Source organism: Serinus canaria, chromosome 14 (genome assembly GCF_022539315.1).
Source record: "Serinus canaria isolate serCan28SL12 chromosome 14, serCan2020, whole genome shotgun sequence".
Classification (NCBI taxonomy): Eukaryota; Metazoa; Chordata; class Aves; order Passeriformes; family Fringillidae; genus Serinus; species Serinus canaria.
In genome coordinates, this window is record NC_066328.1 from 14,673,129 (window position 1) to 14,697,307 (window position 24,179).

At 51.0% G+C, this 24,179-nt stretch overlaps 1 protein-coding gene and 1 long non-coding RNA gene across 4 annotated transcripts in view; one reads left to right on the plus strand and one right to left on the minus strand.

The window, feature by feature from the left end:
* Nucleotides 1–24,179, plus strand: part of LMF1 (lipase maturation factor 1) — a 137,576-nt gene that overhangs the window by 102,891 nt on the left and 10,506 nt on the right. For both annotated transcript variants that reach the window (XM_018915784.3, XM_050979908.1), the window contains 3 exons: nucleotides 14,389–14,548; nucleotides 18,315–18,468; nucleotides 20,761–20,944. In XM_018915784.3, the coding sequence (XP_018771329.2) occupies nucleotides 14,389–14,548; nucleotides 18,315–18,468; nucleotides 20,761–20,944 (498 nt within the window). The remainder of the gene's footprint in view (nucleotides 1–14,388; nucleotides 14,549–18,314; nucleotides 18,469–20,760; nucleotides 20,945–24,179) is intronic.
* LOC127060141 (uncharacterized) lies at nucleotides 9,752–12,512 on the minus strand. 2 transcript variants are annotated; one of them, XR_007778790.1, is made up of 3 exons: nucleotides 10,296–12,512; nucleotides 10,227–10,249; nucleotides 9,752–10,157 (listed from the first exon to the last, which is right to left on the minus strand). It is a non-coding gene; the product is annotated as an uncharacterized LOC127060141 (long non-coding RNA). The 2 variants fall into 2 exon arrangements; XR_007778789.1 differs by having other exon boundaries at nucleotides 9,752–10,180.

A 24,179-nucleotide genomic window follows, 5' to 3' on the forward strand; every position in this document is an offset into this window, starting at 1 on the left:
GTGAGTGAGGGCACAAAACATTTCTGTCTGATGAGAGCCAGAGCAGCTGCAGAGCAGAGATGTTCCTGGTGTCCACGACATGATCTTCACCATGTTCTGGCACTTTACTTCCAGGGATAATCATTTATTTACGTTTAGGTGTAGCTGCTAAAGCTGAGTGAGACCATCCCAACCCATCCCTGTGCCCAGGCCAAAGCCCACGAAAATGTGTCAAATATCTTCAAATATCTGTGAATTTCTCCAGTTTCAGTGCAAGGGTTTGGAGAGATGGTGAAGGTGTTCCAAGTTTAATCCATTTTCTGTCCCTTAGTCCTCATCTGAACTGGTTCCCCTGCACTTTCCCAGCTCTTGGCTCCCACCAAGCCTTTGCTGTTCGGCAGGGGGACGTGTTGGGATTTGGGATTTGGGATTTGGGATCTCTCCTCCCACCAGCAAGATGACAGGGCCTTTAAATAATGTTTTCTATTCCACTTCAAAAAAATAAAAAGAAGATGAAATCAGAACAGCCTAACTGGAAACAGATGGCAGATGAGAAACTTCTTTTAAAGAGGATTTTTAATACATTTATTATGAAGAAAATCATTTATTGGTGTCAGAGATGGATGTGTGAAAACAGAATGTGCCCATTCCAGGCCTGGAAGGGGCTGGAGTGGGATGGTGCCTTTGGTGTGGTGTTCTTGGAGCGAGGGGAGGATTTTGCTGCTGGTACAGTGACTTTCCTGGCTGAAAGGAGGCTTCTTCCCAGCCCTGCTCCTCCAGCTTCCCTCTGGGATCACTGGCTGGCAGAGCAGTGTCCATTATGCTCTTGCTGTGGGTTCCTGGCGTGGTTTTCCTGCAGTGATTTGGCTTGGAAGGGACTTTAGAGCCCATCCAACTCCAACCCCAACACCTTCCACTGTCCCAGGCTGCTCCAAGCCTGGTCTTGGACACTTCCAGGGCTGGAGCAGCCACAGCTTCCCTGTGCCCTGCCCTCCCACAGGGTCAGCTGAGGGTTTTTAAAAAATAACATGCATATTCCAGGCAGTTCTGTCCTGTCCAGTGAAATGAGTGTGTGCTTTCATGTGTGAAGCCATGCACAGGCAGAGGTGTCCCTTCCCCAGTCCCCTCACACAGTGGCTGGCCAGCTTTAATTAAAGCCCTTGAAACAAACCCCACAGCATTGCAGAGCGATGGATCTCGGTGCCTGGGCTGCCAGGGGTGGAGGTGAAGATGGATTTTCCCTTTTCCTGCTTTGATGAGCAGAACTCCTTGGCTTGTCGTGGGTTTAACGTTGCTGTGAAACACTGCTGCCCCCAGGGAGGCTGGATTTTGTTGGGATGAGGCTGCAGCCCCCAGGGAGGTTGGATTTTGTTGGGATGAGGCTGCAGCCCCCAGGGAGGTTGGATTTTGCTCTGGCAGGGTTGGGATGAGGCTGCAGCCCCCAGGGAGGTTGGATTTTGTAGGGATGAGGCTGCAGCCCCCAGGGAGGTTGGATTTTGTAGGGATGAGGCTGCAGCCCCCAGGGAGGTTGGATTTTGTTGGGATGAGGCTGCAGCCCCCAGAGAGGTTGGATTTTGCTCTGGCAGGGCTGGGATGAGGCTGCAGCCCCCAGGGATGCTCCAGCCCACACGCAGTTTACACAGCTGCACCATCCCCTTCCCCAGCTCCAGCAGGGCTCTTATCTCCATGCTGATGCAAGAGCCAGAAATGGCAGGAAAGCTGTGTCACTCATGGCTTTCATCTTCCTATAAAAACTGGGATCTTTGGAGCTGTGACTCAGAGGGGAGTGCAGGATCCTCCTGGAGCAGCTGGGGTTTGTTTGGTGCTGCCCTGGCTGGGGGATGGAGGTGCTGGGCTCTGGGCAGTGCTGGTCCTTCCCTGGAGAATTGCTTGCAAACCCCAATCTCACTTTCCCTTTTGTTGGGAACAACATTTCCCAGCAGGTTGTGGCCTCCCATCCCTGGAAGTGCCCAAGGCCAGGTTGGACAGGGCTTGGAGCAGCCTGGGCTGGTGGAAGGAGTCCCTGGCCATGGAAAGGGGCTGGGAATGAGCTCTGAGGTTCCTTCCAGCCCAAACCAATTCCATGCTTTTCATTGATCCGTGGGAAGGATTCCATGATTTATGCTGACATTGTGCAGAGCATCCTGGATTTCTGCTGCTGCTCTAAGCCCTGAGCTGAGCCCCAAAAACCTCGACCCAGGCAGGTGTTTGCAGCACGAGGTCTCACCTCTCCTGCTTTCCTCCTGGATTTGAATTCCACCTCCGCCAGGAGCTGCTTTGTCCACATTCCTGAGTAACTTTTTCCACACGTGAAACTCCCTCTGGGGTTAAGCTCTGCAGGAACCACGTGGGTTTGGTCTGGGCTTGGTGTCCCCACGTGGAGCTCTTCAGGGACAGAAGTGGCACTTGAAATTTACACCCTGCTCCAGTCTGGAAAACTTGGAAGCAGGGAGAAATCCCAGATCAGGCCAGTTTTGGAAAAGCTGAGGAAATCTGGGAGAAAAATGCACAAGAAGAGCAGTTTGGGAATGTTTTGTCCCAGATTTTGGCCAGTGTGGTGTGGCAGTGATGGCTGGGATGGCTCATGGATGGATTCCCTGCACTTTGGGAGCAAACAAGCAGAAAGGGGCAGGTGTTCAGTAGAATCCTGGAATGGTTTGGGGTGGAAAGGACCTTAAAGCTCATCTTGGACAGGGACACCTCTGCTGGATCAGGCTCTACATCAGTGTCACCCTCAGAGGAGCTGCCAGCTCCTCTCAGATGCCAAAATCCAGGAGCAGTAGAAAACTCAGGATGCTTCAGTCAACAGAAATTTCAACATTTCCTCTGGAAAACCAAATCAGATGGCACTGACTGTTTGGATGGGGTTGGGAATGGCAGGAGTGGGAGAGACAGGGATCATGGTTATGGCATCATTAATGTCATTTATTCCACAGCCAGCCCTTGAAAAGCAGTTGTAATCCCCAGACAAATCCCTCTGGAGCAAACCTGTCAGTTCTCCTCATCCAGCACGGATCATCCTTGCAGCCAGAAACCTCAGAGGGAGCAGAGCCAAGGGAAGAGGGTCAGGGGACACCCTGAAACCCAGTGCACCCAAAGCAGCTCCTCCTCGGGGGTTCCAGGCCCAGAGGGATGGTGCTGGAGACATTGCAGGGACACTGGGGGCCTGAAGGTGGAGAGAGATCATTCTCCTGGGGTTATCTGGAAAAAAATGTGACCACAGATAAGAACTGGGGCTTCAAAATGTTGTGTTCCTTCCCAATTCCCCTTCTCCAGCAGCCAGGCAGGAGGGGATCAGCTGGAAAGTCCTGGCTGGGCAGCCTCAGGTGCTGGTGGCCATCAGTGAGGGGGTCCTTGGAGCTGCAGAATCCCTGCTGGAGGGATTTCCTGTGGCCCCTGAAAGCAGGGAAAGGGAGATGTTTCCATGGAAATCTGTTCCTCAACCGCCTTGGCAGCCAAAGCTGAAAGGATTGGAGTCTTTTGCCCCCAGCTCCACGTTTCTGGTCAGTGTGAAGCCCCACCTGTGATCACCACAGGCAGCCCAGCAAGGCTGCAGTGAATTAAAGCACCAGGGGGAGTTTGGAGGAGCACATCCTCTTCCTTCTGGAGTCAGGTTACAGCGACCTCAGAACATCTGGACACCGTGTCCCAGGGCTCCCAGAGGTTCTGCTGCCTGCAAGGTTCATCTGCCTTTGTTCAGTTCCTGGCCTTTCCCCTTCCTCCTGGCCTCCTCTGGATCCAGGGCTGCTCTCGGTGTTCCTGCCCATCTCCTGGTTGCCTGGGTGAAACACCCCATGGAATTTTGGGGGTGTCTTTCCATGGCCATTTGCTGTGCTCCTGGCAGAAGTCACTCCTGTTTTTCCCAAAGCCTGAATTCCCTCTAAGCTACTGGACCCAACATCCTGAAAGACTGAATTTAGGGGGGAAAATCCATTCCTTAATATTCCCTAGATCCTCGGAATGCGCTTGGTGATGTGATGCTCCTTTGCTTTGGGATTCCTTTGCTTTGGGATTCCTTTGCTTTGGGATTCCTTTGCTTTGGGATTCCTTTGCCTGCCCTCCAGGTTGTCCTGACGGGGTTTCATTGAAATGAGGGTGTGAAGGGGGGTCCTGCTGCCTCCAGGAGCCACGGGGCTTTTTGGGAATCCGGAGAGGGGAGGTGCCAGAGCCAGGGCGTGGCTGTGGTGGCCGGATTCATGGTGGTCCATGTTGAGAAGATGATGTTGGACTCCAGCATCTCCTGGAAGTGACCCCATCCTCCCCCTGGGAGCAGCACATCCCCATCCCACCCCATCCCACCCCGACCCTTGTGCTGTTGTGCAGAGCTCAACGCCCAGAAGGAAAATGCAGCTCCAGCTTTTCGTTTTTGTGCCTCTCAGGCCCAGACCTCAAGGTTTTAAAGACTTTCATATGTGCCTGACTTGGTGTGCTCCGAGTATTCCCATTGAAGTGAACTAAGTGGATAAGACTTTGCAGGATTAAAGCCAAATGAGTCCTCACCCACCATGCTGGGAAGTCTTGTTGAAGTGGGTCATTGGAGGGAAAGGAGGAGGAGGCTCTTCCCAACTTGCCCCTTTCATTTTATGCTTTTATTTACTTAAAGGATTTTTTTTTTTTTTTTAATTCTTAGGCAGCTTGGGGGGAGAAAAGAAAATAAAAAGCCCCAGGCTGTGGTGTAACCACCGCAGGCAGATGTTGTCATGGCTACTAAACAAGAAACCTGATTTATAAAAATGAGGGAAAACAGATGAACGTGAAATAAAAGAGAAAAAAAAAAGAGAGAGGCGATCTTAAAATATTAACTCTGATGTAGAGAAAAATATAAACAGACAGGGTTAGGAAATTCCATAAGGAATATGACTTGTTTAATATTAATCATAAAGGAAAAGCTTATGAGAGCTCCAGAGGGTGCCAAGTGAAACACTCCACAGGCAGCCACTGCTGTGATAAGAGTCCTTGTGTGGCTTCCAGGGCTGCCCTTGGCCACGCTGTGGTGGAGATGTCCTGGCTGGGAGCTGTTCCAGGCATCCTCTTGTGGTTCTGCTGCTTCTCCTGGTGCTTCTCCTCCCTCCCAGCAGTTTCTGAGTGCAAAGCTCCAGCGGGTGCCAGCCAACAACCTGCACTTTTATTGCCAGTTGCACTTTTGTTGCAGACGTGGGCAGGTTGGGAGCAGTGATGGGTTTGGGGACGTGCAGGGGTTTCTGTGACTGGGGTGGGTCAGGAGGGTTGGGGTCTGTGCCACACCAGGGGTTCAGCGTGTCCCAGAGCTGAGGTGGCTGCAGATGAGTGGCTGGGTGGGCTCAGGTGGCTCTGCTCCCATCTCTGTGTCACTCTGCTGATCCTTCTGTCCCTCTCCTGCCATCCTGAGCTGGCAGAGCCCATGATGATCCTGCTCTGGAGAAGTGGCAGTGTCGCAATTCCCTCATCAACACTCCCAGGCCATTCCCTGTCCAGGACAAGGCCAAAACCAGCAGGGTCTTCAGGACCAGGAGACACCTCTGGGTGGGTTCCAAAGGCTCTGACTGGGCCCCTGCCAGTCCCCTTTGTCCCTTGGGCTGTCCCCAGGGGTGTTCCCTGGTGGCAGTGCCCGATGTGGCCCAGCTCCCCCAGCAGTGACAGCGGCGCTGCCACCACAAGACACCAGAAAGGAGCAGCAGTGACCACAGCTGGGAGGGCTGGGGATGCCTCCCTGGGCTGCCCCTGGTAAATCCTGGCCAGAGCTGTCACTTGCTGCTCCATTCCCTTCCCTCCGTGCTGGGACAGGAACGCCTTGGGGCACAGCCTGTGCTCCAGCAGGGAATTCTGCAGCTCTGGCATTGCTGCTCCCAGCCCACGCTGGCCCCAGCCCTGCCTTTGGCCCTGGCTCCCAGACAGTTTGGTTTGCAGAAACCTTCCTCACTTCCAGGAGGAATTAAGCTCCAAAGCCAGACACAAACTCTCCCTAACAAGTCCGTGCCTGAAGGTCCAGGATGGAGATTCCCACCCAACAGGACCTTCCAGGGCTGCTGAGCACATTCCTATTGCAGAATCCATCCAGGACACCTGGGCAGATCCACTCTCACCTCTCCAGGTGCCTCTGCCTGCTCCTGATCCATGTCCTGACCTGGCACTGGCCGTGCACACATTGCCAAAGCTCTGAGCACTGTGGGGATGGTGCAGGAAAAATGGAACAGCCAAGATTTCTGCATCTCTCCCCAGCTCCCTGCATTTTTCCCAGTTCCTTGCATCTTTCCCCAGCTCCCTGCATTTTTCCCAGCTCCCTGCATTTTTCCCAGCTCCCTGCATTTTTCCCAGCTCCCTGCATTTTTCCCAGCTCCCTGCATCTCTCCCCAGCTCCCTGCATTTTTCCCAGCTCCCTGCATTTTTTCCCCCCAGTTCTCTGCATCTTTTCCCACCTCCCTGCCTCTTTTCCCAGCTCAGCAGCCTGGGAGCATTCAGATCCTTGCTCCTTCTTATCAATCCCTTTCCAGTGCTCCTCCAGCAGCACCAGGCAGTGCCTGGCACTGGTGTCTCATTCCCAGTCTCTGTCCCAGTGTCACTCTGGCACCTGGCTCCTCGTTCACGCTGCTGGATGGGGCTGTGGACTCACAGGATGAGGCAGTGCTGGATCTTTGCTCTTCCCCTCTGCTGACAGACCCAGTTTGTGGGTGAATAATGAGTAACCCTTGAAAGCGAGCCCCGTGGCTGATGTGGATGCCCTTGGGTTTTGTGGGATGAGTCACTGTGGAGAGCAGGAACTTCCTCACAGACAGGCAGCTGCACTTCATCCTCTGCTGCAGATTCCTTGGAGCTGGAAAGCCTCAGGCCCTGGGCAGCATGGATCCAGGGGAGCATCTCTCCCTGGGTGTTTGCAGGGCAGCGTTCCCCCTCTGCTGACAGCCCTGCCTGGGATATTTTCCTTCCCCCTCCAAGGGTTCCTCTCATATGTAAGCCATCAGTGCAGCAGCCCGAGCAGGGATCTTGCAGCTGTGACCTTGCAAGTGGGTGGCATTTTCTGCTTCCTCCTCAGCATCCTCAGGGATCCACAGCTCATGTGATCCCGTCTGCCACGGGCCAAATCCGGGCTGGGAAAAGCAGGAGGAGGCTACCAGGAAATACCCACTGCCCTCATCTCCTCATGGCTGGGATCCTCAGAGCTCCCACGAGCAGCCAGGCTCCTCAGGCAGCCCTGAAATCCTCCTTTGCCCTGAGTGCAGGCAGCAGGCTCAGAGATAAATGGCTCCAGGTTTATTAAATCCCATCCCTTTGGAGCACCCTGTCTTCCTCTGCAAAGCTAAAAGCAGGATTTGGGCTTCTCTTCTCTTCTAGGGCTGAACAGACTCCATCAATCCCTGTGCTGGAGGTTTCTTTCAGATTCCTCCAAGTGAATAAATCCATATAAATACAATAAAAGCCACCCCCAGCAGGGCTGGAGCAAGGAGCATCCCCATCTCCCGTGATCTTCCCTGCCTCCATCCCAGCATCGTTTTGTCCCACATGGAACCAGCTGCTCAGGGAAGGAGCATGCTGCAAAAACCTATTTTTTAAAAAATTATTTCATCATTTACACCTCGCTCCCATTGTAATTGGAATTTTGAGTAAGGCTGAAAAGAAACTGCTGCAGATGGCAGCATAAAAATGTGATTTTTAACACATTTTGTGTTTTCTTAAGCATCTCTGGTTTTGCCCAGGGTACATTTCATTCGCTATTTATTTAGTCCCCACCTCTGACAGCTCAGGGATTGCTAAGCTGCCATCTGGGATGGAAGGAAAATGGGAAAATGCCCATTTTTCCAGCTTTTTCTTCTTTTGACCTCAGAAAATCTAACAAAATTCAGATTTAAATGTGTCAGTGAGCTGCGTGGTTACAACCAGGAGTTGGGCTTAGAATCCCAGAATCCTGGAGGGGTTTGGGCTGGAAGGGACCTCAGTGACCATTCCCAGCCCCAGCCATGGCAGGGACACCTCCCCTGTCCCAGGCTGCTCCCAGCCCCTTCCAGCCTGGCCTGTGGCAGATCCTCACCAAGGACCTCAGGGATCCTTGTGGGTGTCTCCCAGCTCAGGACATTCCTTGATTCCATGTTTGTCACAGTCTGAAGCCATTTTCCAGCAGATTGAGGGCAGGATTTGGGGCAGAGCTTTGCTGCAGAGGCACTGATGGAGATGCCAAGGCACAGTGGCTGTTCTGCCCTTCCTTCACGTTTCTCCTCTTCTTTTTTTTACCATTTCCATTAAATTTTTACATCCAGCCCTTCACTTTTTTTATCCTCCAGGCTTTTGCAGCCTGGCTTTATTAAAATCAAATGCTGCCCAGCCCCAAACACAGCACCAGGCTGGGTTTTCCTGGTGCATTTCAGCCACAACTGTTTCCCATTTCTGCCGGGCTCTCAGGAGCCCACGGGCTCAGGGCTCAGGGCTCAGCTCCGTGTGTTCCCCCCCAAACGTGCTCTTGGTTTGCTGGAAAAATCCAGGTCATCCCAGAGCTGGAAACTCACCCAGCCTTGGCTTCCAGTGACACCGAGTAGCCAACCCAAGTGAAATATTTCACTGCAGATGTTGCTGAGAGCTTAGAGTTACCCAAAATTGTGGATTTAACGAGGCAAGGAAAGGAGCTGCAGAAGGGTCCAAATGAGGGAAGCCACCAGTGCTCTCCAGGCTGGTGTCAGGCTGATCAGATGTGACATCCTTGACTTTCTCCTCGTGTTTTCCCCGGGCCTGTGGATGTGGTCACGTCCTTTCCTGTTAGCTGGAAAAGGCAGAGATGGGTTTGAATCCGTGCTGGGCTTGAGTCTGGGGAGCAGAGTCCCAATCCAGCTGTTGCAGATGTCTGCATTTGGGACTTGGTGAAACCAAAACCTTGGATTTGAATTCTTTTGGCAGGGGATTGTGACACAGATCCCTCTTCCCTGTGCCAGGGCTGTCTGGGATTGGCCATGCTCAGCATTCCCATCAATATTTATTCCCAAGAACATTGTTTTCCCCATACTCTGTCTTGAATACCAACTTCAGCCAAATTTTACCAAGACCTGGACCAGAGAAGATGTTCACTATCAGAATCGATTTTTTCTGATGTGTTCTCCTTCTCTGCTTCCCAAAAAAGCAGACTTTGCCAATTGTTAAATGCCTCTAAATATTGCAGAAAAAGTGATTTTCAAAGGGGCCTGCAGTGCCTGGATGGTGAAAGGGAACAGAAGCATTTTTGCCAGAAGTGTTTTAGCATTCCTTCAATCAGGGAACATAAACAGTTCCATGTGACTTTGGGCTGATCCAGGATTTGAGAGCAGGGTTTAATTCACATCATTTCTCGCAGAGGGAATTCTGAACCCACATATCTCCTAAAAATGTCCTAATTAGTGGGGAGGAGGATATTCTGGGAAAGGCTTTCGCTCTCTGCTCTTGATGGTGTTCCACTTTATTACTGATCACTCCATAACCACCCAGCGTTAATTACAGGGGAGTTCTGTGTGACTCAGTTATTGATTGGTGCCTATTGACAGCCCATTCCAGGCTGGAATTAAACCTCAAACCAGCATCATTTCTACAGGGCTGGAAAATGCTTTTCCTGAATCCTCCTTTTCCTGTGTGTTGGTGTTAGGGGATAATCCTGGCTCTGAGGCACAGATGGCAAATGAAGATGGTGTTTGTGGTGTCACCGAGCCCAGAGCTGCTCCTCGCCCTGCCTGCTGGGAAAGGAGCTGAGGGCTGGTTCCACCCTCCATGCCTGCATCCTGCGTGCCTGGAGCCCTTTGGGAAGGGCCAAGGTGCTGGGAATGCCTGGGGTGGGATTCCTCATCCTGGCTACTGCCTAGGACTAAGGAGCCCTCGTTTTGCCCCTGGAGGAAGTGACCTCTGCTTTGTGTTTGGGTTTGCACGTGGCTGGAAATCAGGCAGGAATTCCTTCATGGAAAGGGCTGCCCAGGGAGGAGCCCCCCTGCCTGCAGGGATTTCAGAGCCCTGTGGATGTGGCACCTGGGGACACCTGGGGTCAGTGGTGGCCTTGGCTGTGGTGGGGGAACGGTTGGACTCAATGATCCAAGGATCAGTGATTCCATGATTCTCACCTCAGTGATTCCATGATTCCCGCCTCAGTGATTTCATGATTCCAACCTCAGTGATTCCATGATTCCAACCTCAGTGATTCCATGATTCCAACCTCAGTGATTCCATGATTCCAACCTCAATGATTCCATGATTCCAACCTCAGTGATTCCATGATTCCAACCTCAGTAATTTCATGATTCCAACCTCAGTGATTCCATGATTCCCACCTCAATGATTCCATGATTCCAACCTCAATGATTCCATGATTCCCACCTCAATGATTCCATGATTCCCACCTCAATGATTCCATGATTCCAGCCTCAATAATTTCATGATTCCAACCTCAGTGATTCCATGATTCCAGCCTCAATAATTCCATGATTCCAACCTCAGTGATTCCATGATTCCCACCTCAGTGATTCCACGATTCCAACCTCAGTGATTCCGTGATTCCAAAGAACACCCACCCCGGGGGGTCACAGGGACAATCCCCCAGCCCCCCTTGCCATCCATGTGGTTTCCCACAGGGCTGGTCTTTGCCATGGATGTGCCCTGGCTGTTCCGGAGGCACTGCATCCCACAGTTCCTTAAAAACGTCAGAAACATCCCTGGACACTTTTCCAGGTGCACTCTGTGCCTCCCTACACCGGAGTATTTTTCTCTGTGCCTATGATAAATTTTTGGGGAGAACTACATGCACGAGCATTTTCTAGGAATAGTTTAACACACACACTCCAGTGCAGGTAGAGACTCTCCTTTGACTTTTAGACTCTCCCTTGGGGCAGCAGGAAGGACTGGATGGTTCTTGAGGTTTCCTTTTTCCCTTTAAATGATTTATAATCCTTCCACACATCCCAGTTTTGGCTTTTCTGTGCCAATGGCTCGAGGTCAGGGAGCTCCAGTGAGGTGATCCAGTCCCCAGGCTGTGGACCAGCTCCAGGTAGCCCTCACCTGTGTTTAAGAGTTTCCAGCTTGTTTTTGTCCCTCCTGGACAAATATCCAGCCTGTGCCAAGGAATTTGAGCTTCCTCTGCCTACTGGATGTTTGTAACAATGTGGGGTTTCAAAAAACAAAGCAAAACAAAACAAAAAACCCCAAACCTCAGCCAAACAAAGAAACCCAACCTGTAAAAAGGTTATGGCTGGAGGTGCCCATTTCTGACAGAGGGGTTTGGTAACGGGGCAGGGGACAGAAATGGGAGCAGTAATTGGTTTTGGGCCTAGAACCAGGAAAACTACTTTTCCAAATTAATCCAGCGAGAGCCATGAATCCACTGTATTTCATATCACACTTCATAAAACTCCAGTCATAATCCATAAAAGTGACATTATTAGATTAAAACCCTCAGTTCCTCCTAGAAGGAGCTCGCTCATTAGACATGCTGTAGTTTTATAACCTCAAAGTTCCTCCCCAATTACCATGATTAATACTGGGCTTTAATAAAAAATTTCTCCCAATCACCACAGGGGTTGATCCCATCTGGTTGGGGTAATTGGGAGTTCCAATATTGTCCAGCAAGGGAAGGACGCTCCGGGAGCACAAATCAAGGCTGAGGATGGATGAGGATGGAGGTCTGGAGATCCAGCTGGGCTTGTGGTGGCTGGAGCATGGAAAAGTCCAGGGGATGTGAGCCAAAGGCTGGGATTGCTGGGGGAAGTGTGGATGAATTCTCCCTCCTCGTGCAGCTGATGAAGGATCAGGGAAGCTCCCCGTGCTCTTTCCAGCAGGGATCTGCCCTGGGAATCCATCCTAAACTGAACATCCCAACAGGAGCCAGCACAGTTCTGCTCTGAGGGAGCAGCACATGGAAGCTCCAGAGCAAAGGCAGGATTTGGGGAGAAATTTGCTGCCTGCTGAGGTTTGGATGGCAGTGGATCCCTGAATCCTGGGAGGTGCTGCTCCTGTGGGATCCTGGGAGTCACCAGGGCTCAGCTTCACCCCTGGTGCCATGGACACCTCCATCCCTCTGCTCTGCTCTGGTGACTGTCACCTGAGCACTGCCACCAGCATGAGGACGTGGAGCTGCTGCAGCAAATCCAGAGGAGTTCACAGGGATGCTCTGAGGGCTGGAGCCCCTCTGGAGCCAGGCTGGAGAGCTGGAATTGCTCACCTGGAGAGGAGGAGGCTCCAGGGAGAGCTCAGAGGGACTGGGGACAAGGCCTGGAGGGACAGGACCCAGGGAATGGCTTCAGTTACCAGAGAGCAGTGGGATGTTGGGAAGGAATTGTTCCCGTGAGGGTGGCACAGATTCCCAGAGCAGCTGTGGCTGCCCCTGGATCCCTGGCAGTGTCCAAGGCCAGGCTGGACAGGGTTTGGAGCACTCTGGGATAGTGGAAGGTGTTGGGTTTGGAACTGGAGGAGTTTAAGGTCCCTTCCCACCCAAACCATTCCATGATGATGATGATGATGATGATGATGATGAAATAACATAAATCTCACTCTCAATGGCCACGAGGCCGCTCGCTGGGACACCCCCCCCCAGCATGTTTGACAAACCCCATTTTTTGGCTTTGCAGCAGGAATTCCTTTGAGGTTTGTCCTTGCAGGCCCGAGGTGTCCGTGGTTCCATCCAGCCCCGTGTGAGCAGGAGCTGGTGTGAGCTCCAAGCCTCAGCCAGAAGCACTGAAATTAAAAATGTGTCGGCTCCGCAGTTCCACCCCAGCCCAGAGAACGCCAAACTCGTGTTATTTTTGAATCCCCTGATTTTTCAGGGCTGCTGGAAATAAGAGCTCCTGCTCCTGACTTCCAAGCAATAAAGAGAGGTGAATCACTCCTGAAAAAAAGGAAAAACCCACCCGTGGACCACCCAGGGGCTCCTGCAGAGCTGGGAACCAGCAGTGGCAAAGCACAGAAGGATTTTCTTAACACAACTGCAACTGCACGAGGCAAAATCACCTCGGAACAGGAGCAGAGTGAGAGGTGTGATAATGAAGCCAGGCTGATTAATATGCATCGAGCTAAATCACATTCAGGTCACAGAGCAAGCCCCAAACCTCAGCTGTAGCATGTTCCCCTCCAGGACCCAACACGTGTCTGGAATTCAGATAAAAATCGCTTTTTTCCCCCCCTCATAATTATCCAACTCAGCATAAATGATTATTTTTTTAACTAAATAATAGTTAGGATTTTTGTTCCGTGCTGTGATTGGTCAGAGCTCTCCTTTTTTTAACAATCTGTGACTTTCTGAAGAGTCCTGCTGGGGTTTTAAAACTTGTAACTTGCAAATCACCATGTCAGAAACCACGGTGCCAATCATATAAAATATGAAATCACACGTTGTTAGCATTTATTTATTGTCATTTTTAATGAGAAAACATGGATTTTTTTCAGCAGAACACTGGCTGGAAGTCCTCAGGCTGAAACTGTCCTGTGTTCTTGATGTTGGTACCGTGGAGTGGTATTTTGGGAGACCACATGCAAGATACTCTCCTAAACAGCCAATAAAAGCTAAAATTAAAACAAAAATGCACACTTCTATATTTAATGCTGCTCTTTAATTAGAAGTACCAAGGTTTCCTCCTGAAGGGTTTCGGGAGCGTTGCTGTCACGGATCCCTCAGAATAAGCAGGAAGTGGGTGATTCCCATGGGAAATTGAGGCACTGTGGAAATGGAGGCACTTTGGAAATCGAGGCATTGTGGAAAATAAGTCACTTTGGAAATCAAGGTACTGGAAAACAAGTCACTTTGGAAATTGAGTCACTTTGAGAAATTGAGTCACTTTGAGAAATCAAGTCACTTTGGAAATAAATCACTTTGGAAATCAAGTCACTTTGGAAATCAAGTCACTTTGGAAATTGAGTCACTTTGAGAGATCAAGTCACTTTGGAAATAAATCACTTTGGAAATCAAGTCACTTTGGAAATCAAGGTACTGGAAAACAAGTCACTTTGGAAATCGAGTCACTTTGGAAATCAAGTCACTTTGGAAATTGAGTCACTTTGAGAAATCAAGTCACTTTGGAAATAAATCACTTTGGAAATCAAGTCACTTTGGAAATCAAGGCACTGGGAAACAATTCACTTTGGAAAATCTAGGTGCTTGGAAATCGAGTCACTTTGGAAATCAAGTCACTTTGGAAATTGAGTCACTTTGAGAAATCGAGTCACTTTGGAGATAAATCACTTTGGAAATCGAGTCACTTTGAGAAATCAAGTCACTTTGGAAATAAATCACTTTGGAATCAAGTCACTTTGGACATGGAGTCACTGGCTGATCCCTGGCTGATCCCTCCTGCTGGAAGCACAGGCACAGGCAGAGCTCCCATGTGGGCTCCAGGAGGGCTTTGCCATCCCGGCACGCCCTCGTTGGGATGCTCCGATCCCCCGCCGCGCGTCCTGGCTGACATTTGGGGACACCCAACCCCCTCTGCCTCCTTGTTCCCCCTCCAGGTGCTCCTGATCATCAGTGGGAACCTGAGTTTCCTCAACTGGCTGACCATGGTGCCCAGCCTGGCCTGCTTTGACGACGCCAGCCTGGGGCCGCTCCTGGGCCGGCGGCTGCGGGAGCGCGCGGCGCGGCTGCAGCTCCAGGGACGGAGCCTTGCCCTGGGTGAGTCACCCCGAGAGGGGAAAAGGGCTTGGGGGGCTTGGCCACCAGGGTCTGACCTTCACAGCAAAGCTCTGCTCTGTGGGTGGAGGGGCTGGTGCTTGGTTGGTGAGTGTGGGATTGTCGGGGTTTCGCGTGGCAGGAAGGAATGATGAATCTGATTCCGTGATCTTGGAAGGCTGATTTATTATTTTATGATATTATATTATATTAAAGAATACTATACTTAAACTATGCTAAACTATACTCAAGAACTGAGAAAAGATACAGACAGAAGGCTAAAAGATAATAATGAGAAACTCGTGACTCTTTCCAGAGCCTCGACACAGTTGGACCGGGATTGGTCATTAAATCAAAACAATTCACATGAAACCAATCAAACAATGACCAGTTGGGAACAATGTCCAGACCACATTCCAAAGCAGCAAAACACAGGAGAAGTGAATCAGATAATTATTGGCTTCATTTTTCTCTGAGGCTTCTCAGCTTCCCAGGAGAAGAAATCCTGGGCAAGGGGATTTTTCAGAAAAAAGGACAGTAACAGGTGAGGGTCTGTGGGGACATTGCCGTGGGGACATTGCCATGAGGACATTGTTTCTGGGACATGTCCTCTGCAGAATCAATGTCACAGCAAGTCCAGGCAGCTGCAGCTCTTAAGTCAATCCTTGCTCTGCCCCCAGTGACTCCAACTCACAATAAGAATGGGGAGTTGCATGATTTAACTGTAGGTGTTTTTAATTGTTTTTTTTTTTTTAATTTTGACTTTTTTAAGTCGAGGATAAAACACACAGTGGGACCTGAGGTGGGGTTAGAAGCTGGGTTCTCACTTCTTGCTCTCCTCACTTGCTCTCCTTCAAGGCATGGTGAAGAGAAGGTTCCAGAGAGAACTCAGAGCCCCTCCCAGGGCCTAAAGGGGCTCCAGGAGAGCTGGAGGGGGACTTGGGACAAAGGATGGAGGGACAGGACACAGGGAATGGCTTCAGACTGACAGGGCTGGGTGGGATATTGGGAAGGAATTCCTGGCTGGGAGGGTGGGCAGGCCCTGGCACAGTGCCCAGAGCAGCTGTGGCTGTCCCTGCATCCCTGGCAGTGCCCAAGGCCAGGCTGGACAGGGCTTGGAGCAGCCTGGGACAGTGGAAGGAGCAGCTGTTGGTGGCCACCACGGGTAGCGTGGCCACCATGGTGGTGGGGAGAGAATTCCCCAAACCCGGGAGGAGGAAGGAGAACTCCTGCTCATCCCATGGATGTGAAAAAACAAACACAGGGGGGGGTTGTAACTGGGAAAAAGGGCTCGAGGTGGCTGATTTCCCCTTCCAGAGGCGCTTTCCAAGCTGCCCTGATCCAGGAGAAGCAGCACTGGGATGTTTCTCAGGAGGCTGCGGAACAGATGGAGAGTGGTGTGTGCAGCATTTTTATAAACCGCATATAAGCAACAAATTGCCTGTAATATCAACAACAATCACAGCTGCTGGGGTTAAATATCCCAAACATCTGTCAGAGGAAGGAAAAATGTCAACAAGAGGCAGCATCTGTCTCCAGTCTTTTCTACCAAGAAGCAGCTCATTAACCAAAAATGGGAGGTCCAGCGCTGCAGCTTCGTTAAATTTTGTCTTTTATTTCACATATTTTGCTGGAATAAATCTTTAACAGCTTTTCCCCTCCTGGAGCTGTGAAAGTCTCAGACTTTCCTCCCAACTCTATTTATGCTCCAATCCCAAACGACACTGAGGCTGCACCTTGTTTTTGGGAGGAGAAGCCAAAGGGAGTCACTGCGAGGGGGAGGCAGATCCTGTTTTGAGGAACTTGCACCTTTTCTGGGATGTTCTCCAGAGAGGCTGGCTGAGCCAGGGCAAGGAGAATGTCCATCCCACTCTGGGTGGGTCTGTCCCCCACCCTCAGGAGGGGTGGGGTGTCTGTAACAGCCTGGGAATTGGAATTCCTGTGTGTTTCTCTGCTCGGGAAGCAGGGGCTGTTGAGCTGGTGCTGGAGGGTGCCAGGGGCTCAGGGGAGCCCCCAGTCCTGGGCCAGCAGAGCAGAAGACAGGAGAGCCCCCAGCCCTATCCTGGTTTTCTGAGGCCAGTCCTTGAGGTGTTTGATTCCTACTGAGGTCTCCCCTTCCCATCCAGATCCCACTGGCTCCTATCCCCACGTTTTGCTCCATCTAGGTTATTTTTTTTCACTGATTTAACCCCTTTTTCTCTCTGATTGAGTGGCCCCCAAGGGCCTGGAGACAGAAGGAGAATCCCTCCTGCTGAAGGATGACAGCCCCTGCATGGCCATGGGCTGCTGAGGAGCCAGGGGAGGCTCTGTGCCTCTACCTGCTCTTGAATTACAGGGAAAGAAGTTCAGCCCATCTAAAAAAACCCAAAAACTGCCCCAAAGCCTCGTACCCGGCAGCACAGGGGGCGAGGGAAGGCCTGATTCAAACAGAAATGTTCTCAGACTAAACAATTATTAATAGCTTCTGAGAGAGGTTCAAATAAACATCCCTCTCCTGCAGGGATAAGGGGAAAGCTCCACGCAATTGCTTTGAATCTGATCCTTTGGCTGTTAATGTTAAATAAATGGAAAAGGGCCATGAGGGAAGGAGCCCCTCGGGGGTCACCTCTGCTTATTTGTCTGATCGTGGCCTGGGATCCAGCCCAGCCCCAGGCTCTGCTCCTGCAAACCCCATCCCAGAGCTGGCACAGCCACAGGAATCTGCCCCTGCTCAGACTGCTCAGAGAAAGGGAGATGCCAGCAGCGATAGCAGCTGTGGCAAGGGCGGGGCTGGCACAGGGGGAATGGGGATGGGAATGGGAATGGGGATGGGAGTGGGAATGGGAATGGGGATGGGGATGGGAATGGGAATGGGAGTGGGAGTGGGGATGGTAATGGGAATGGGGAAATGGGAATGGGAATGGGAAATGGGGATGGGAGTGGGGATGGTAATGGGAATGGGAATGGGAATGGGGATGGGAATGGGAATGGGAATGGGAATGGGAATGGGAAATGGGGATGGGAGTGGGGATGGGGATGGGAATGGGAATGGGAAATGGGGATGGGAGTGGGGATGGGCATGAGCATGGGCATGGGCATGGGCATGGGCATGGGCATGGGGATGGGCATGGGCATGGGGATGGGGATGGGGAGGGGGATGGGGATGGGGATGTGCTGGAGCCCTGGCTGCTGAGAATTTCAGACTTGCTGTGCTGCCAGGCACTGACCCCCAAGAGAACACTGCACTGACCTGAGGCTGTGGAGATGCTTCCAGAATGGAATGACAGAACTGGGATTGTGGGGGTGGAGTTTGATCAGAAATGTGTGATACCACAGGGTGGGAAACTTAAGAGTTTAAGGGTTTAGAATGCAGTAATATAGCTAAAGCAAGATGGAGGCTTTGGGGCAGAGGCTGGTCCTTCTTCACCTTCCTCTCCATGGGTTTGGGTGGTTTTGTGTAGTTGGATAAAAAGTCTGCATTGTGGACCACGGGTGGATGGTTATTGGGTTAAAATGAAAAAATTTGAGGTGTCATTTCTTAATTGGACAGTTTAGCCTTTAAAGGCCTTGCAGAGAGAGAGACAGGGCTCCATTTTTGGTTTGTGAGAGTGAGGTGCTGCAGAACTCGGGTTTGTGAGACTGTAACATCCCAACCAGAAATACCAACTCGGGCATTTCATCCCAACCTTGGGAAAAAGAAGCAGAGACTCAGCAGGAATGGGAGCGGGGATGGGGATGGGAGCAGGGCAGTGCCGTCACCTCCCTCTGCTCTGCTCTGGTGTCCCCACAGGCTCCTGTGTCCGCCGAGTGCTGAACATCTCCCTGGGGCTGCTCATCACCTACCTGAGCATCCCGGTGGTGCTGAACCTGCTCAGCTCCAGACAGGTCATGAACACCTCCTTCAACTCCCTCAGGATTGTCAACACCTACGGAGCCTTTGGCAGGTACCTCTGGGCTCCCTGCACATCCCAGGGCTCCCTCCAGGGCACTCCAGAGCCAGAGCTGCTGGGTGCCTCCAGCCTGGAGAGAAAGCCTTCCAGTGGGCCTGGGATGTGAAAGAGAGGGAGAAAAGGGACAGGATCCTTTCCCTGTGAAATACAGTGTGTGAGAGATCTGTTTGTGGGAGAGAGGGAGAAAAGGGACAGGTTTCTTTCCCTCTAAATTCCAATTTATGGATTATCTATTTATAAGAAATAAGGAGAAAAAAAACATGTTTCTTTCCCACTAAATTTCAATTTATGTATTATCTGTTTATGAGAAATAAGGAGAAAAGGAACAGGTTTCTTTCCCCCTAAATTCCAATTTATGGATTATCTGTTTATGAGAAATAAGGAGAAAAATAACATGGATTTTTTCCCCCACTAAATTTCAATTTATGGATTATCTGTTTATGAGAAATAAGGAGAAAAGGAGCAGGTTCCTTTCCCACTGAATTTATTTTCTCTGAGCTGTCTGTGAGTCAGCTCATTCCATCGACATAATGTAAGAGCAGGATGAAAATATCCATAGGAGCAGGATGAAAATATCCACAGGAGAGTTCATCCAGGATACCTTCACCATCCCCAGCCCTCTTTATTTCTGGTGAGCTTCTCTTCCCCTGCACTCCTTTGCTCTCCCTCCTGAAAACATCCACAGCAGCTCTTGGTAGCAGATTTTTCCAGTGTGTGGCTTGGGAAATTCATTGAATATAAATATAAATATAAACCTATAAATATAAATATATAAATATATAACTATAAACATATAATTGCAACTTATGAATACAACTATAAATATAAATATAGGTGTATATATAAATACGGAATATAAATATATATATATAAATATAAAATATGAATCTGTTTTGCAGAAGGTGAAGCAGTTTGGCTGTTAAAGGCCTGGCCTCCCCAGTGAAGGGGAGGAGTGAGTCCCACCACAAGCACTGGAGATGCTGAAGACACATCAAATGAATATAATCTTTTCCTCAGTTTTTCAAATAGCAGAAATTTCTGTGGACAGAAAAAAAACTAGGAAAAAAAACACAAAAAACATCAACACTTGTGGAAAATGCCAAAATTTCCTCTTTTTTTTTTTTTTTTGAGAGAGAGAAATAAGCCCTGAAGCTCTCTGAAGGCTGGAGTGGTGAAGCTCCAGGAGATTGTTTTCTTTGGGTTGTTGTCCTTTTTCTTCTGCAGCCCTTGGTTTCTGTGTCAGCAGTTGCAGACCCTGCAGAGCACGTGCTGAAACGCTGCTGTAAGATGTTGGTAATTCCAGCCTATGTAAACCAATAAAAAGAGGATTGCAGCTTATAATGGCTCTGGGCTGATGTGCAGGCTGACAGGTTTGGGATCCCACAGTAGGAGCAGGCTTTTATTGGTAATTTGGTGTCCCTGATTTACAGGGTGTTCCTGAGCCTTGGGCAGCTGGCCAGGGCTCAGAGCTCAGCCCAGGGGATAAAAGGGAGCCAGATCTCCTCAATGGAGGCAGCAGTCACAGGAGGAGATGCTCAGCATTCCTTAGGCTGGGAGCATCTCTCCCTGGGAGCCACCAGGGCGGGAGGTGGAGTTGTGTGTTCCCAAATGTTCGGTCTCTGGGGCTGGAGGAGGCAAAACCAAAGTAGGAAAAAATCCAAAGTATCTGCAGAGCTCTGCCAGGCAGGTGTCTGTGGCTCGGTGTTCAGTGTGGACAGCAGCTCCTGGGGCAGGTGGGTGTCTCTGGCAGCTCAGCCAGGCCTCCAGGGTGGTGTTTCCATGGCCTGCAGTTTGCCATTCCCACTGCTCCGTGCTGGGATTGCAGCTGAGCCACGGGGGAGCTGCTCTGATGCAGAACCACAGCCCCAGCTGTCCTGTGGGAATCACCCTCATGGATCCCAGCTGGCCCTGGGGCTGCAGCAGCTGCAGGTGGTAAAAGGAAGAGGATGGAATTTGGCTTTGCTGCTGCAGAGAGGAAGGTCCCAGGATCCAGAGATTCCCTGGGTCCAGCTGTGCCTCCAGATCAGTGACTCGTGGGCTCTGGTGAACCAGAGCTTTTAGCTGAGGTATGGGAGAAATCCTCCTCCTTCCTTCCTGCACAGCTTCCCAGAGCAGCTGGGGCTGCCCCTGGATCCCTGGCAGTGCCCCAGGCCAGGCTGGAGCAGCCTGGGGCAGTGGGAGGTGTTGGGGTTGGAGCTGGATGAGCTTTTCCCACCCAAACCCTTCTGTGGTTTTATGACTTTGCACGATCTGAGCCCAATAACAACACCCTGCTGTACCCCCCAGCATCACCAGGGAGAGGACAGAAGTCATCCTTCAGGGAACATCCAGCCTGGACCCCAATGACCCCACAGCAGTCTGGGAGGAGTTTGAGTTCAAGTGCAAGCCCGGGGAGCTGAGGAGGAGGCCGTGCTTCATCTCCCCCTACCACTATCGCCTCGACTGGCTCATGTGGTTTGCTGCCTTCCAGGTGGGTGCCTCTGAAAGCCTGGGCCCTCCTTAACCAGGAAAAAGCAATTCCATGGATTTACTGCCTGTTGGGATCACAGGGGAGTGTTGGAAGCAGTGGCTGAGTTAATTATGTTTAAAAAAAAAGGCAAGAACAAAGGTTGTGTTCCTAAAGGACTGTGCTACTGTAATGAAACTCTTGGCAATTTCAACTCTTGGCAATTTGGTGTGAGGGGTTTTTAAGGGTTTCTTAGCAGTGCCAAAGATCCCTGTTGGGGACAGCCCTGGGGACAGCAGCTCCCATTCCCCACCTGCCCACCCACGGACATTGGTCCCTCCAAATATTGTCCCCACGTGATGGCAGCAAACAGGGGACAGCCAGGAATTAAATAAGGGGCAAAGTTGAACTTTAATTCTTGTTTAGCTTCTTTTGCAAATCTTACCCATGTGACTTGGGCTGGGTTTTCCAGAAGTGAATGACAGCAGTGGCACGAGGAAAACCCATCTCAGGGCACCCCTCTTTGTCCCTGCATCCTCTCCTGGAGTTTCTTCAAGCCCCTGGGATTGCTGTCCCTGTGGAATTTTCATTTTGGAGCCTTTGGGATTCCTGGGCCCTGACATCAGGCCGTGCTTTGGTATTTTCCCTGCTGGTTTGTGTGTGCTGGAATTTCATTTAATCTGCATTAGGGCTGCTTATCCCTCAGGAGAACCTCAGCCAAGGTCCAGAGTGCAGCCAGGAGCAGTGCCTGGAATTGGGGGAAGGTGCAGGGGGTGGGAGGAGCTGGGGGCTGAAGGCAGGCTGTGTTTTGGGGAGAAATCAGCTCCCCCAGGCCCAGGTTGTGAAAAAAGCTCTGCCCAGGGCAGAAATGTCCTGAAGGTTTCAAATAAAGGGGATCTTTTCAAATAAAAGGGAGCTGAGGTTTGAAGCTGAAGGGTGGGACTCAGGTGCTGCAGTGTGAGCTGTGCTGAGGGGTCCTGGTGTACCTGGGAGGAGGAGGAGGAAATAACTCAGCCTCTTTGCATCCTCACTGTTAGATTCAATATTACTGCTGAATTCATCCTTTGTGGTGTTTATTTCATTGTTATTAGTGTGTAATTCACTATTATTACTGTTTATTTCATCATTCTTAGTGTTCCATCCGTTGTTTTTAGTGTTTAATTCACTGAAAGCTTCCCCCAGGTGTTCCCATTCACCTGTTGGAGTGCTGGTCTCCCGAGGTGTGTCTCTCCACAGCAGCTAATTAGCAGCAATTAGCTAATTAAGGTCTCTTTGCTGTGGCAGGCTGGAAAGTGGGAATGGGGATAACTCCTGTGGAGAACAGTGGGAATGGGGATAACCTCTGGAAAACAGTGGGAATGGAGAAAATTGTTGTGGAGATCAGTGGGAATGGGGATAACTTTTGGAAAACGGGGAATGGGGATAACTCCTGTGGAGAACAGGGGAATGGGGATAATTTTTGGAAAACAGGGGGAATGGGGATAACTGCTGTGGAGAACAGTGGGAATGAGGATAACTCCTGTGGAGAACAGGGGGAATGGGGATAACTTTTGGAGAACAGGGGGAATGAGGATAACTGCTGTGGAAAAGAGGGGGAAGGCGAGCTGCCCGGGCAGGGCAGTGAGCTGGGATGCTCAGGCATGTAAATACCTGCTTAAGCAGGGCAGTAAATCCCGTTTGGAATGGCCTCTGCTCGGCTGGAGCCCTGGGAGGTGCAGCTCTGCTGGCAGCTGCCTCCCTGGGCTGCTGGTCCTGCACAGGCAGAGAAATCCCTCGGTGCTGTTTGGACCTGAGTGCCCCAGAGCAGCAGAAAGGAGGAGAAGCAGGAGCTGAAGGGCCAGGAGGAGCTTGTGGAGCCAGGGGAGCTGTGCAAAACCCCTGTGGGAGTTCCCAGAGCGAGCTCAGCCTCTGGGTTAGGTGGAATTTGTTCCCAGAGGTTCTGGGATGTTTCTCTGGCGCCGCTCTCCCCTGGCTCCAGGGCTGTGGCCGGGTACAGGGCTGACATTCCCAGCTCTGACAGGCTGTGGAAAAGCCCCGGGATTTGAGGGAAGGATATTTCCCATCCCTTGTGCTGCTCCTGACAGGCTCCTCTTTGCACCTCATCAGCACCTGACACACGAGCCCGGATCCCCCGGGAACTTTCCAGCCTGGATTGGCTGCAGGATTCACTGGGAAGTTGCTTCCAGCCTGGCCTTGGGCACTGCCAGGGATCCAGGGGCAGCCACAGATGCTCTGGGCACCTGTGCCAGGGCCTGCCCACCCTCAGAGAAGGCTGAAATGGCAGAATGTGATTTAATCCCACAAAATTGAGGTGAAGCATTAGGAATAACTTTTCCCTCCTTGACATTTCCATGTGTTAGTGCACAAACATGCTGGTTTATTGTTAAAGGCTTATCTGTGCTCCAGCTACTGATGCCAACCCTCCTGGCATTATTTGACTCCTGGTTTGTGGTGGAATTTCAGGAACAGCCCAACACTGAGCTGGGCTGGCACAGAGATCATTCCAGTTCCTGGATTCAGCATCACTGATCAATAACAACCAAAATCCTGCTCCTGCTGCTGGGGCTTTGGGCTGCTCAGTGCTGGGCTGGGCTGCTGTGGATTCTGCAGAAGTTGGATGTTTATTGTCCCAAAGGGCTGTTGTCCACCACTGGAAAGGGAAAAGTCCAAGGGGTTATTGGAGGTGACAGAATGGACCTTCCTTGGCCAGCAGGGTGGGAACAGGTGATGGTGAGCTGGAATTCCATAAAGCAGAGGGTGCCGTTAGCTGTGGCCTCCTTTCTGACAGGGATTATTCCTCCTGACAGCAGTGCTGAAGGTGCTTAACTGCAGCAGGGTGAGAATTCCATGGTGGAATTCCTGGTGACACATAGCAGGGGAAATGGGGCCTGCCCTGCCCCTCTGGCAGCCACTGACTCCAACCTGAAACCACTCAGGGCTCCCAACCACGTGAAATAATAACCCTGGGCTCCTGTGCCAAGTTTCCAGCTGTTCCCACATGTGCATCTCATCCTGACCTCCTCCTGTGCCCGTGCCAGCCCCCAGATTCCATAAAACACCACACTAATCCCCAGCCCTTTTTCATTAAATGACCAATTAAAGCTCAAGGAAAAAACTCCTTATTATTATTATTTCAGTTGGGAACATGTTCCCAGTAGCTCCAGAGGGGTTTTTTGGGGTTTTTTTTGGGATGATAACGTTCCCTTGGCTTTGTTATCAGCAGGGTTTGGTGCTGCTGTGGCTGCTTTGCTCTGGCTCC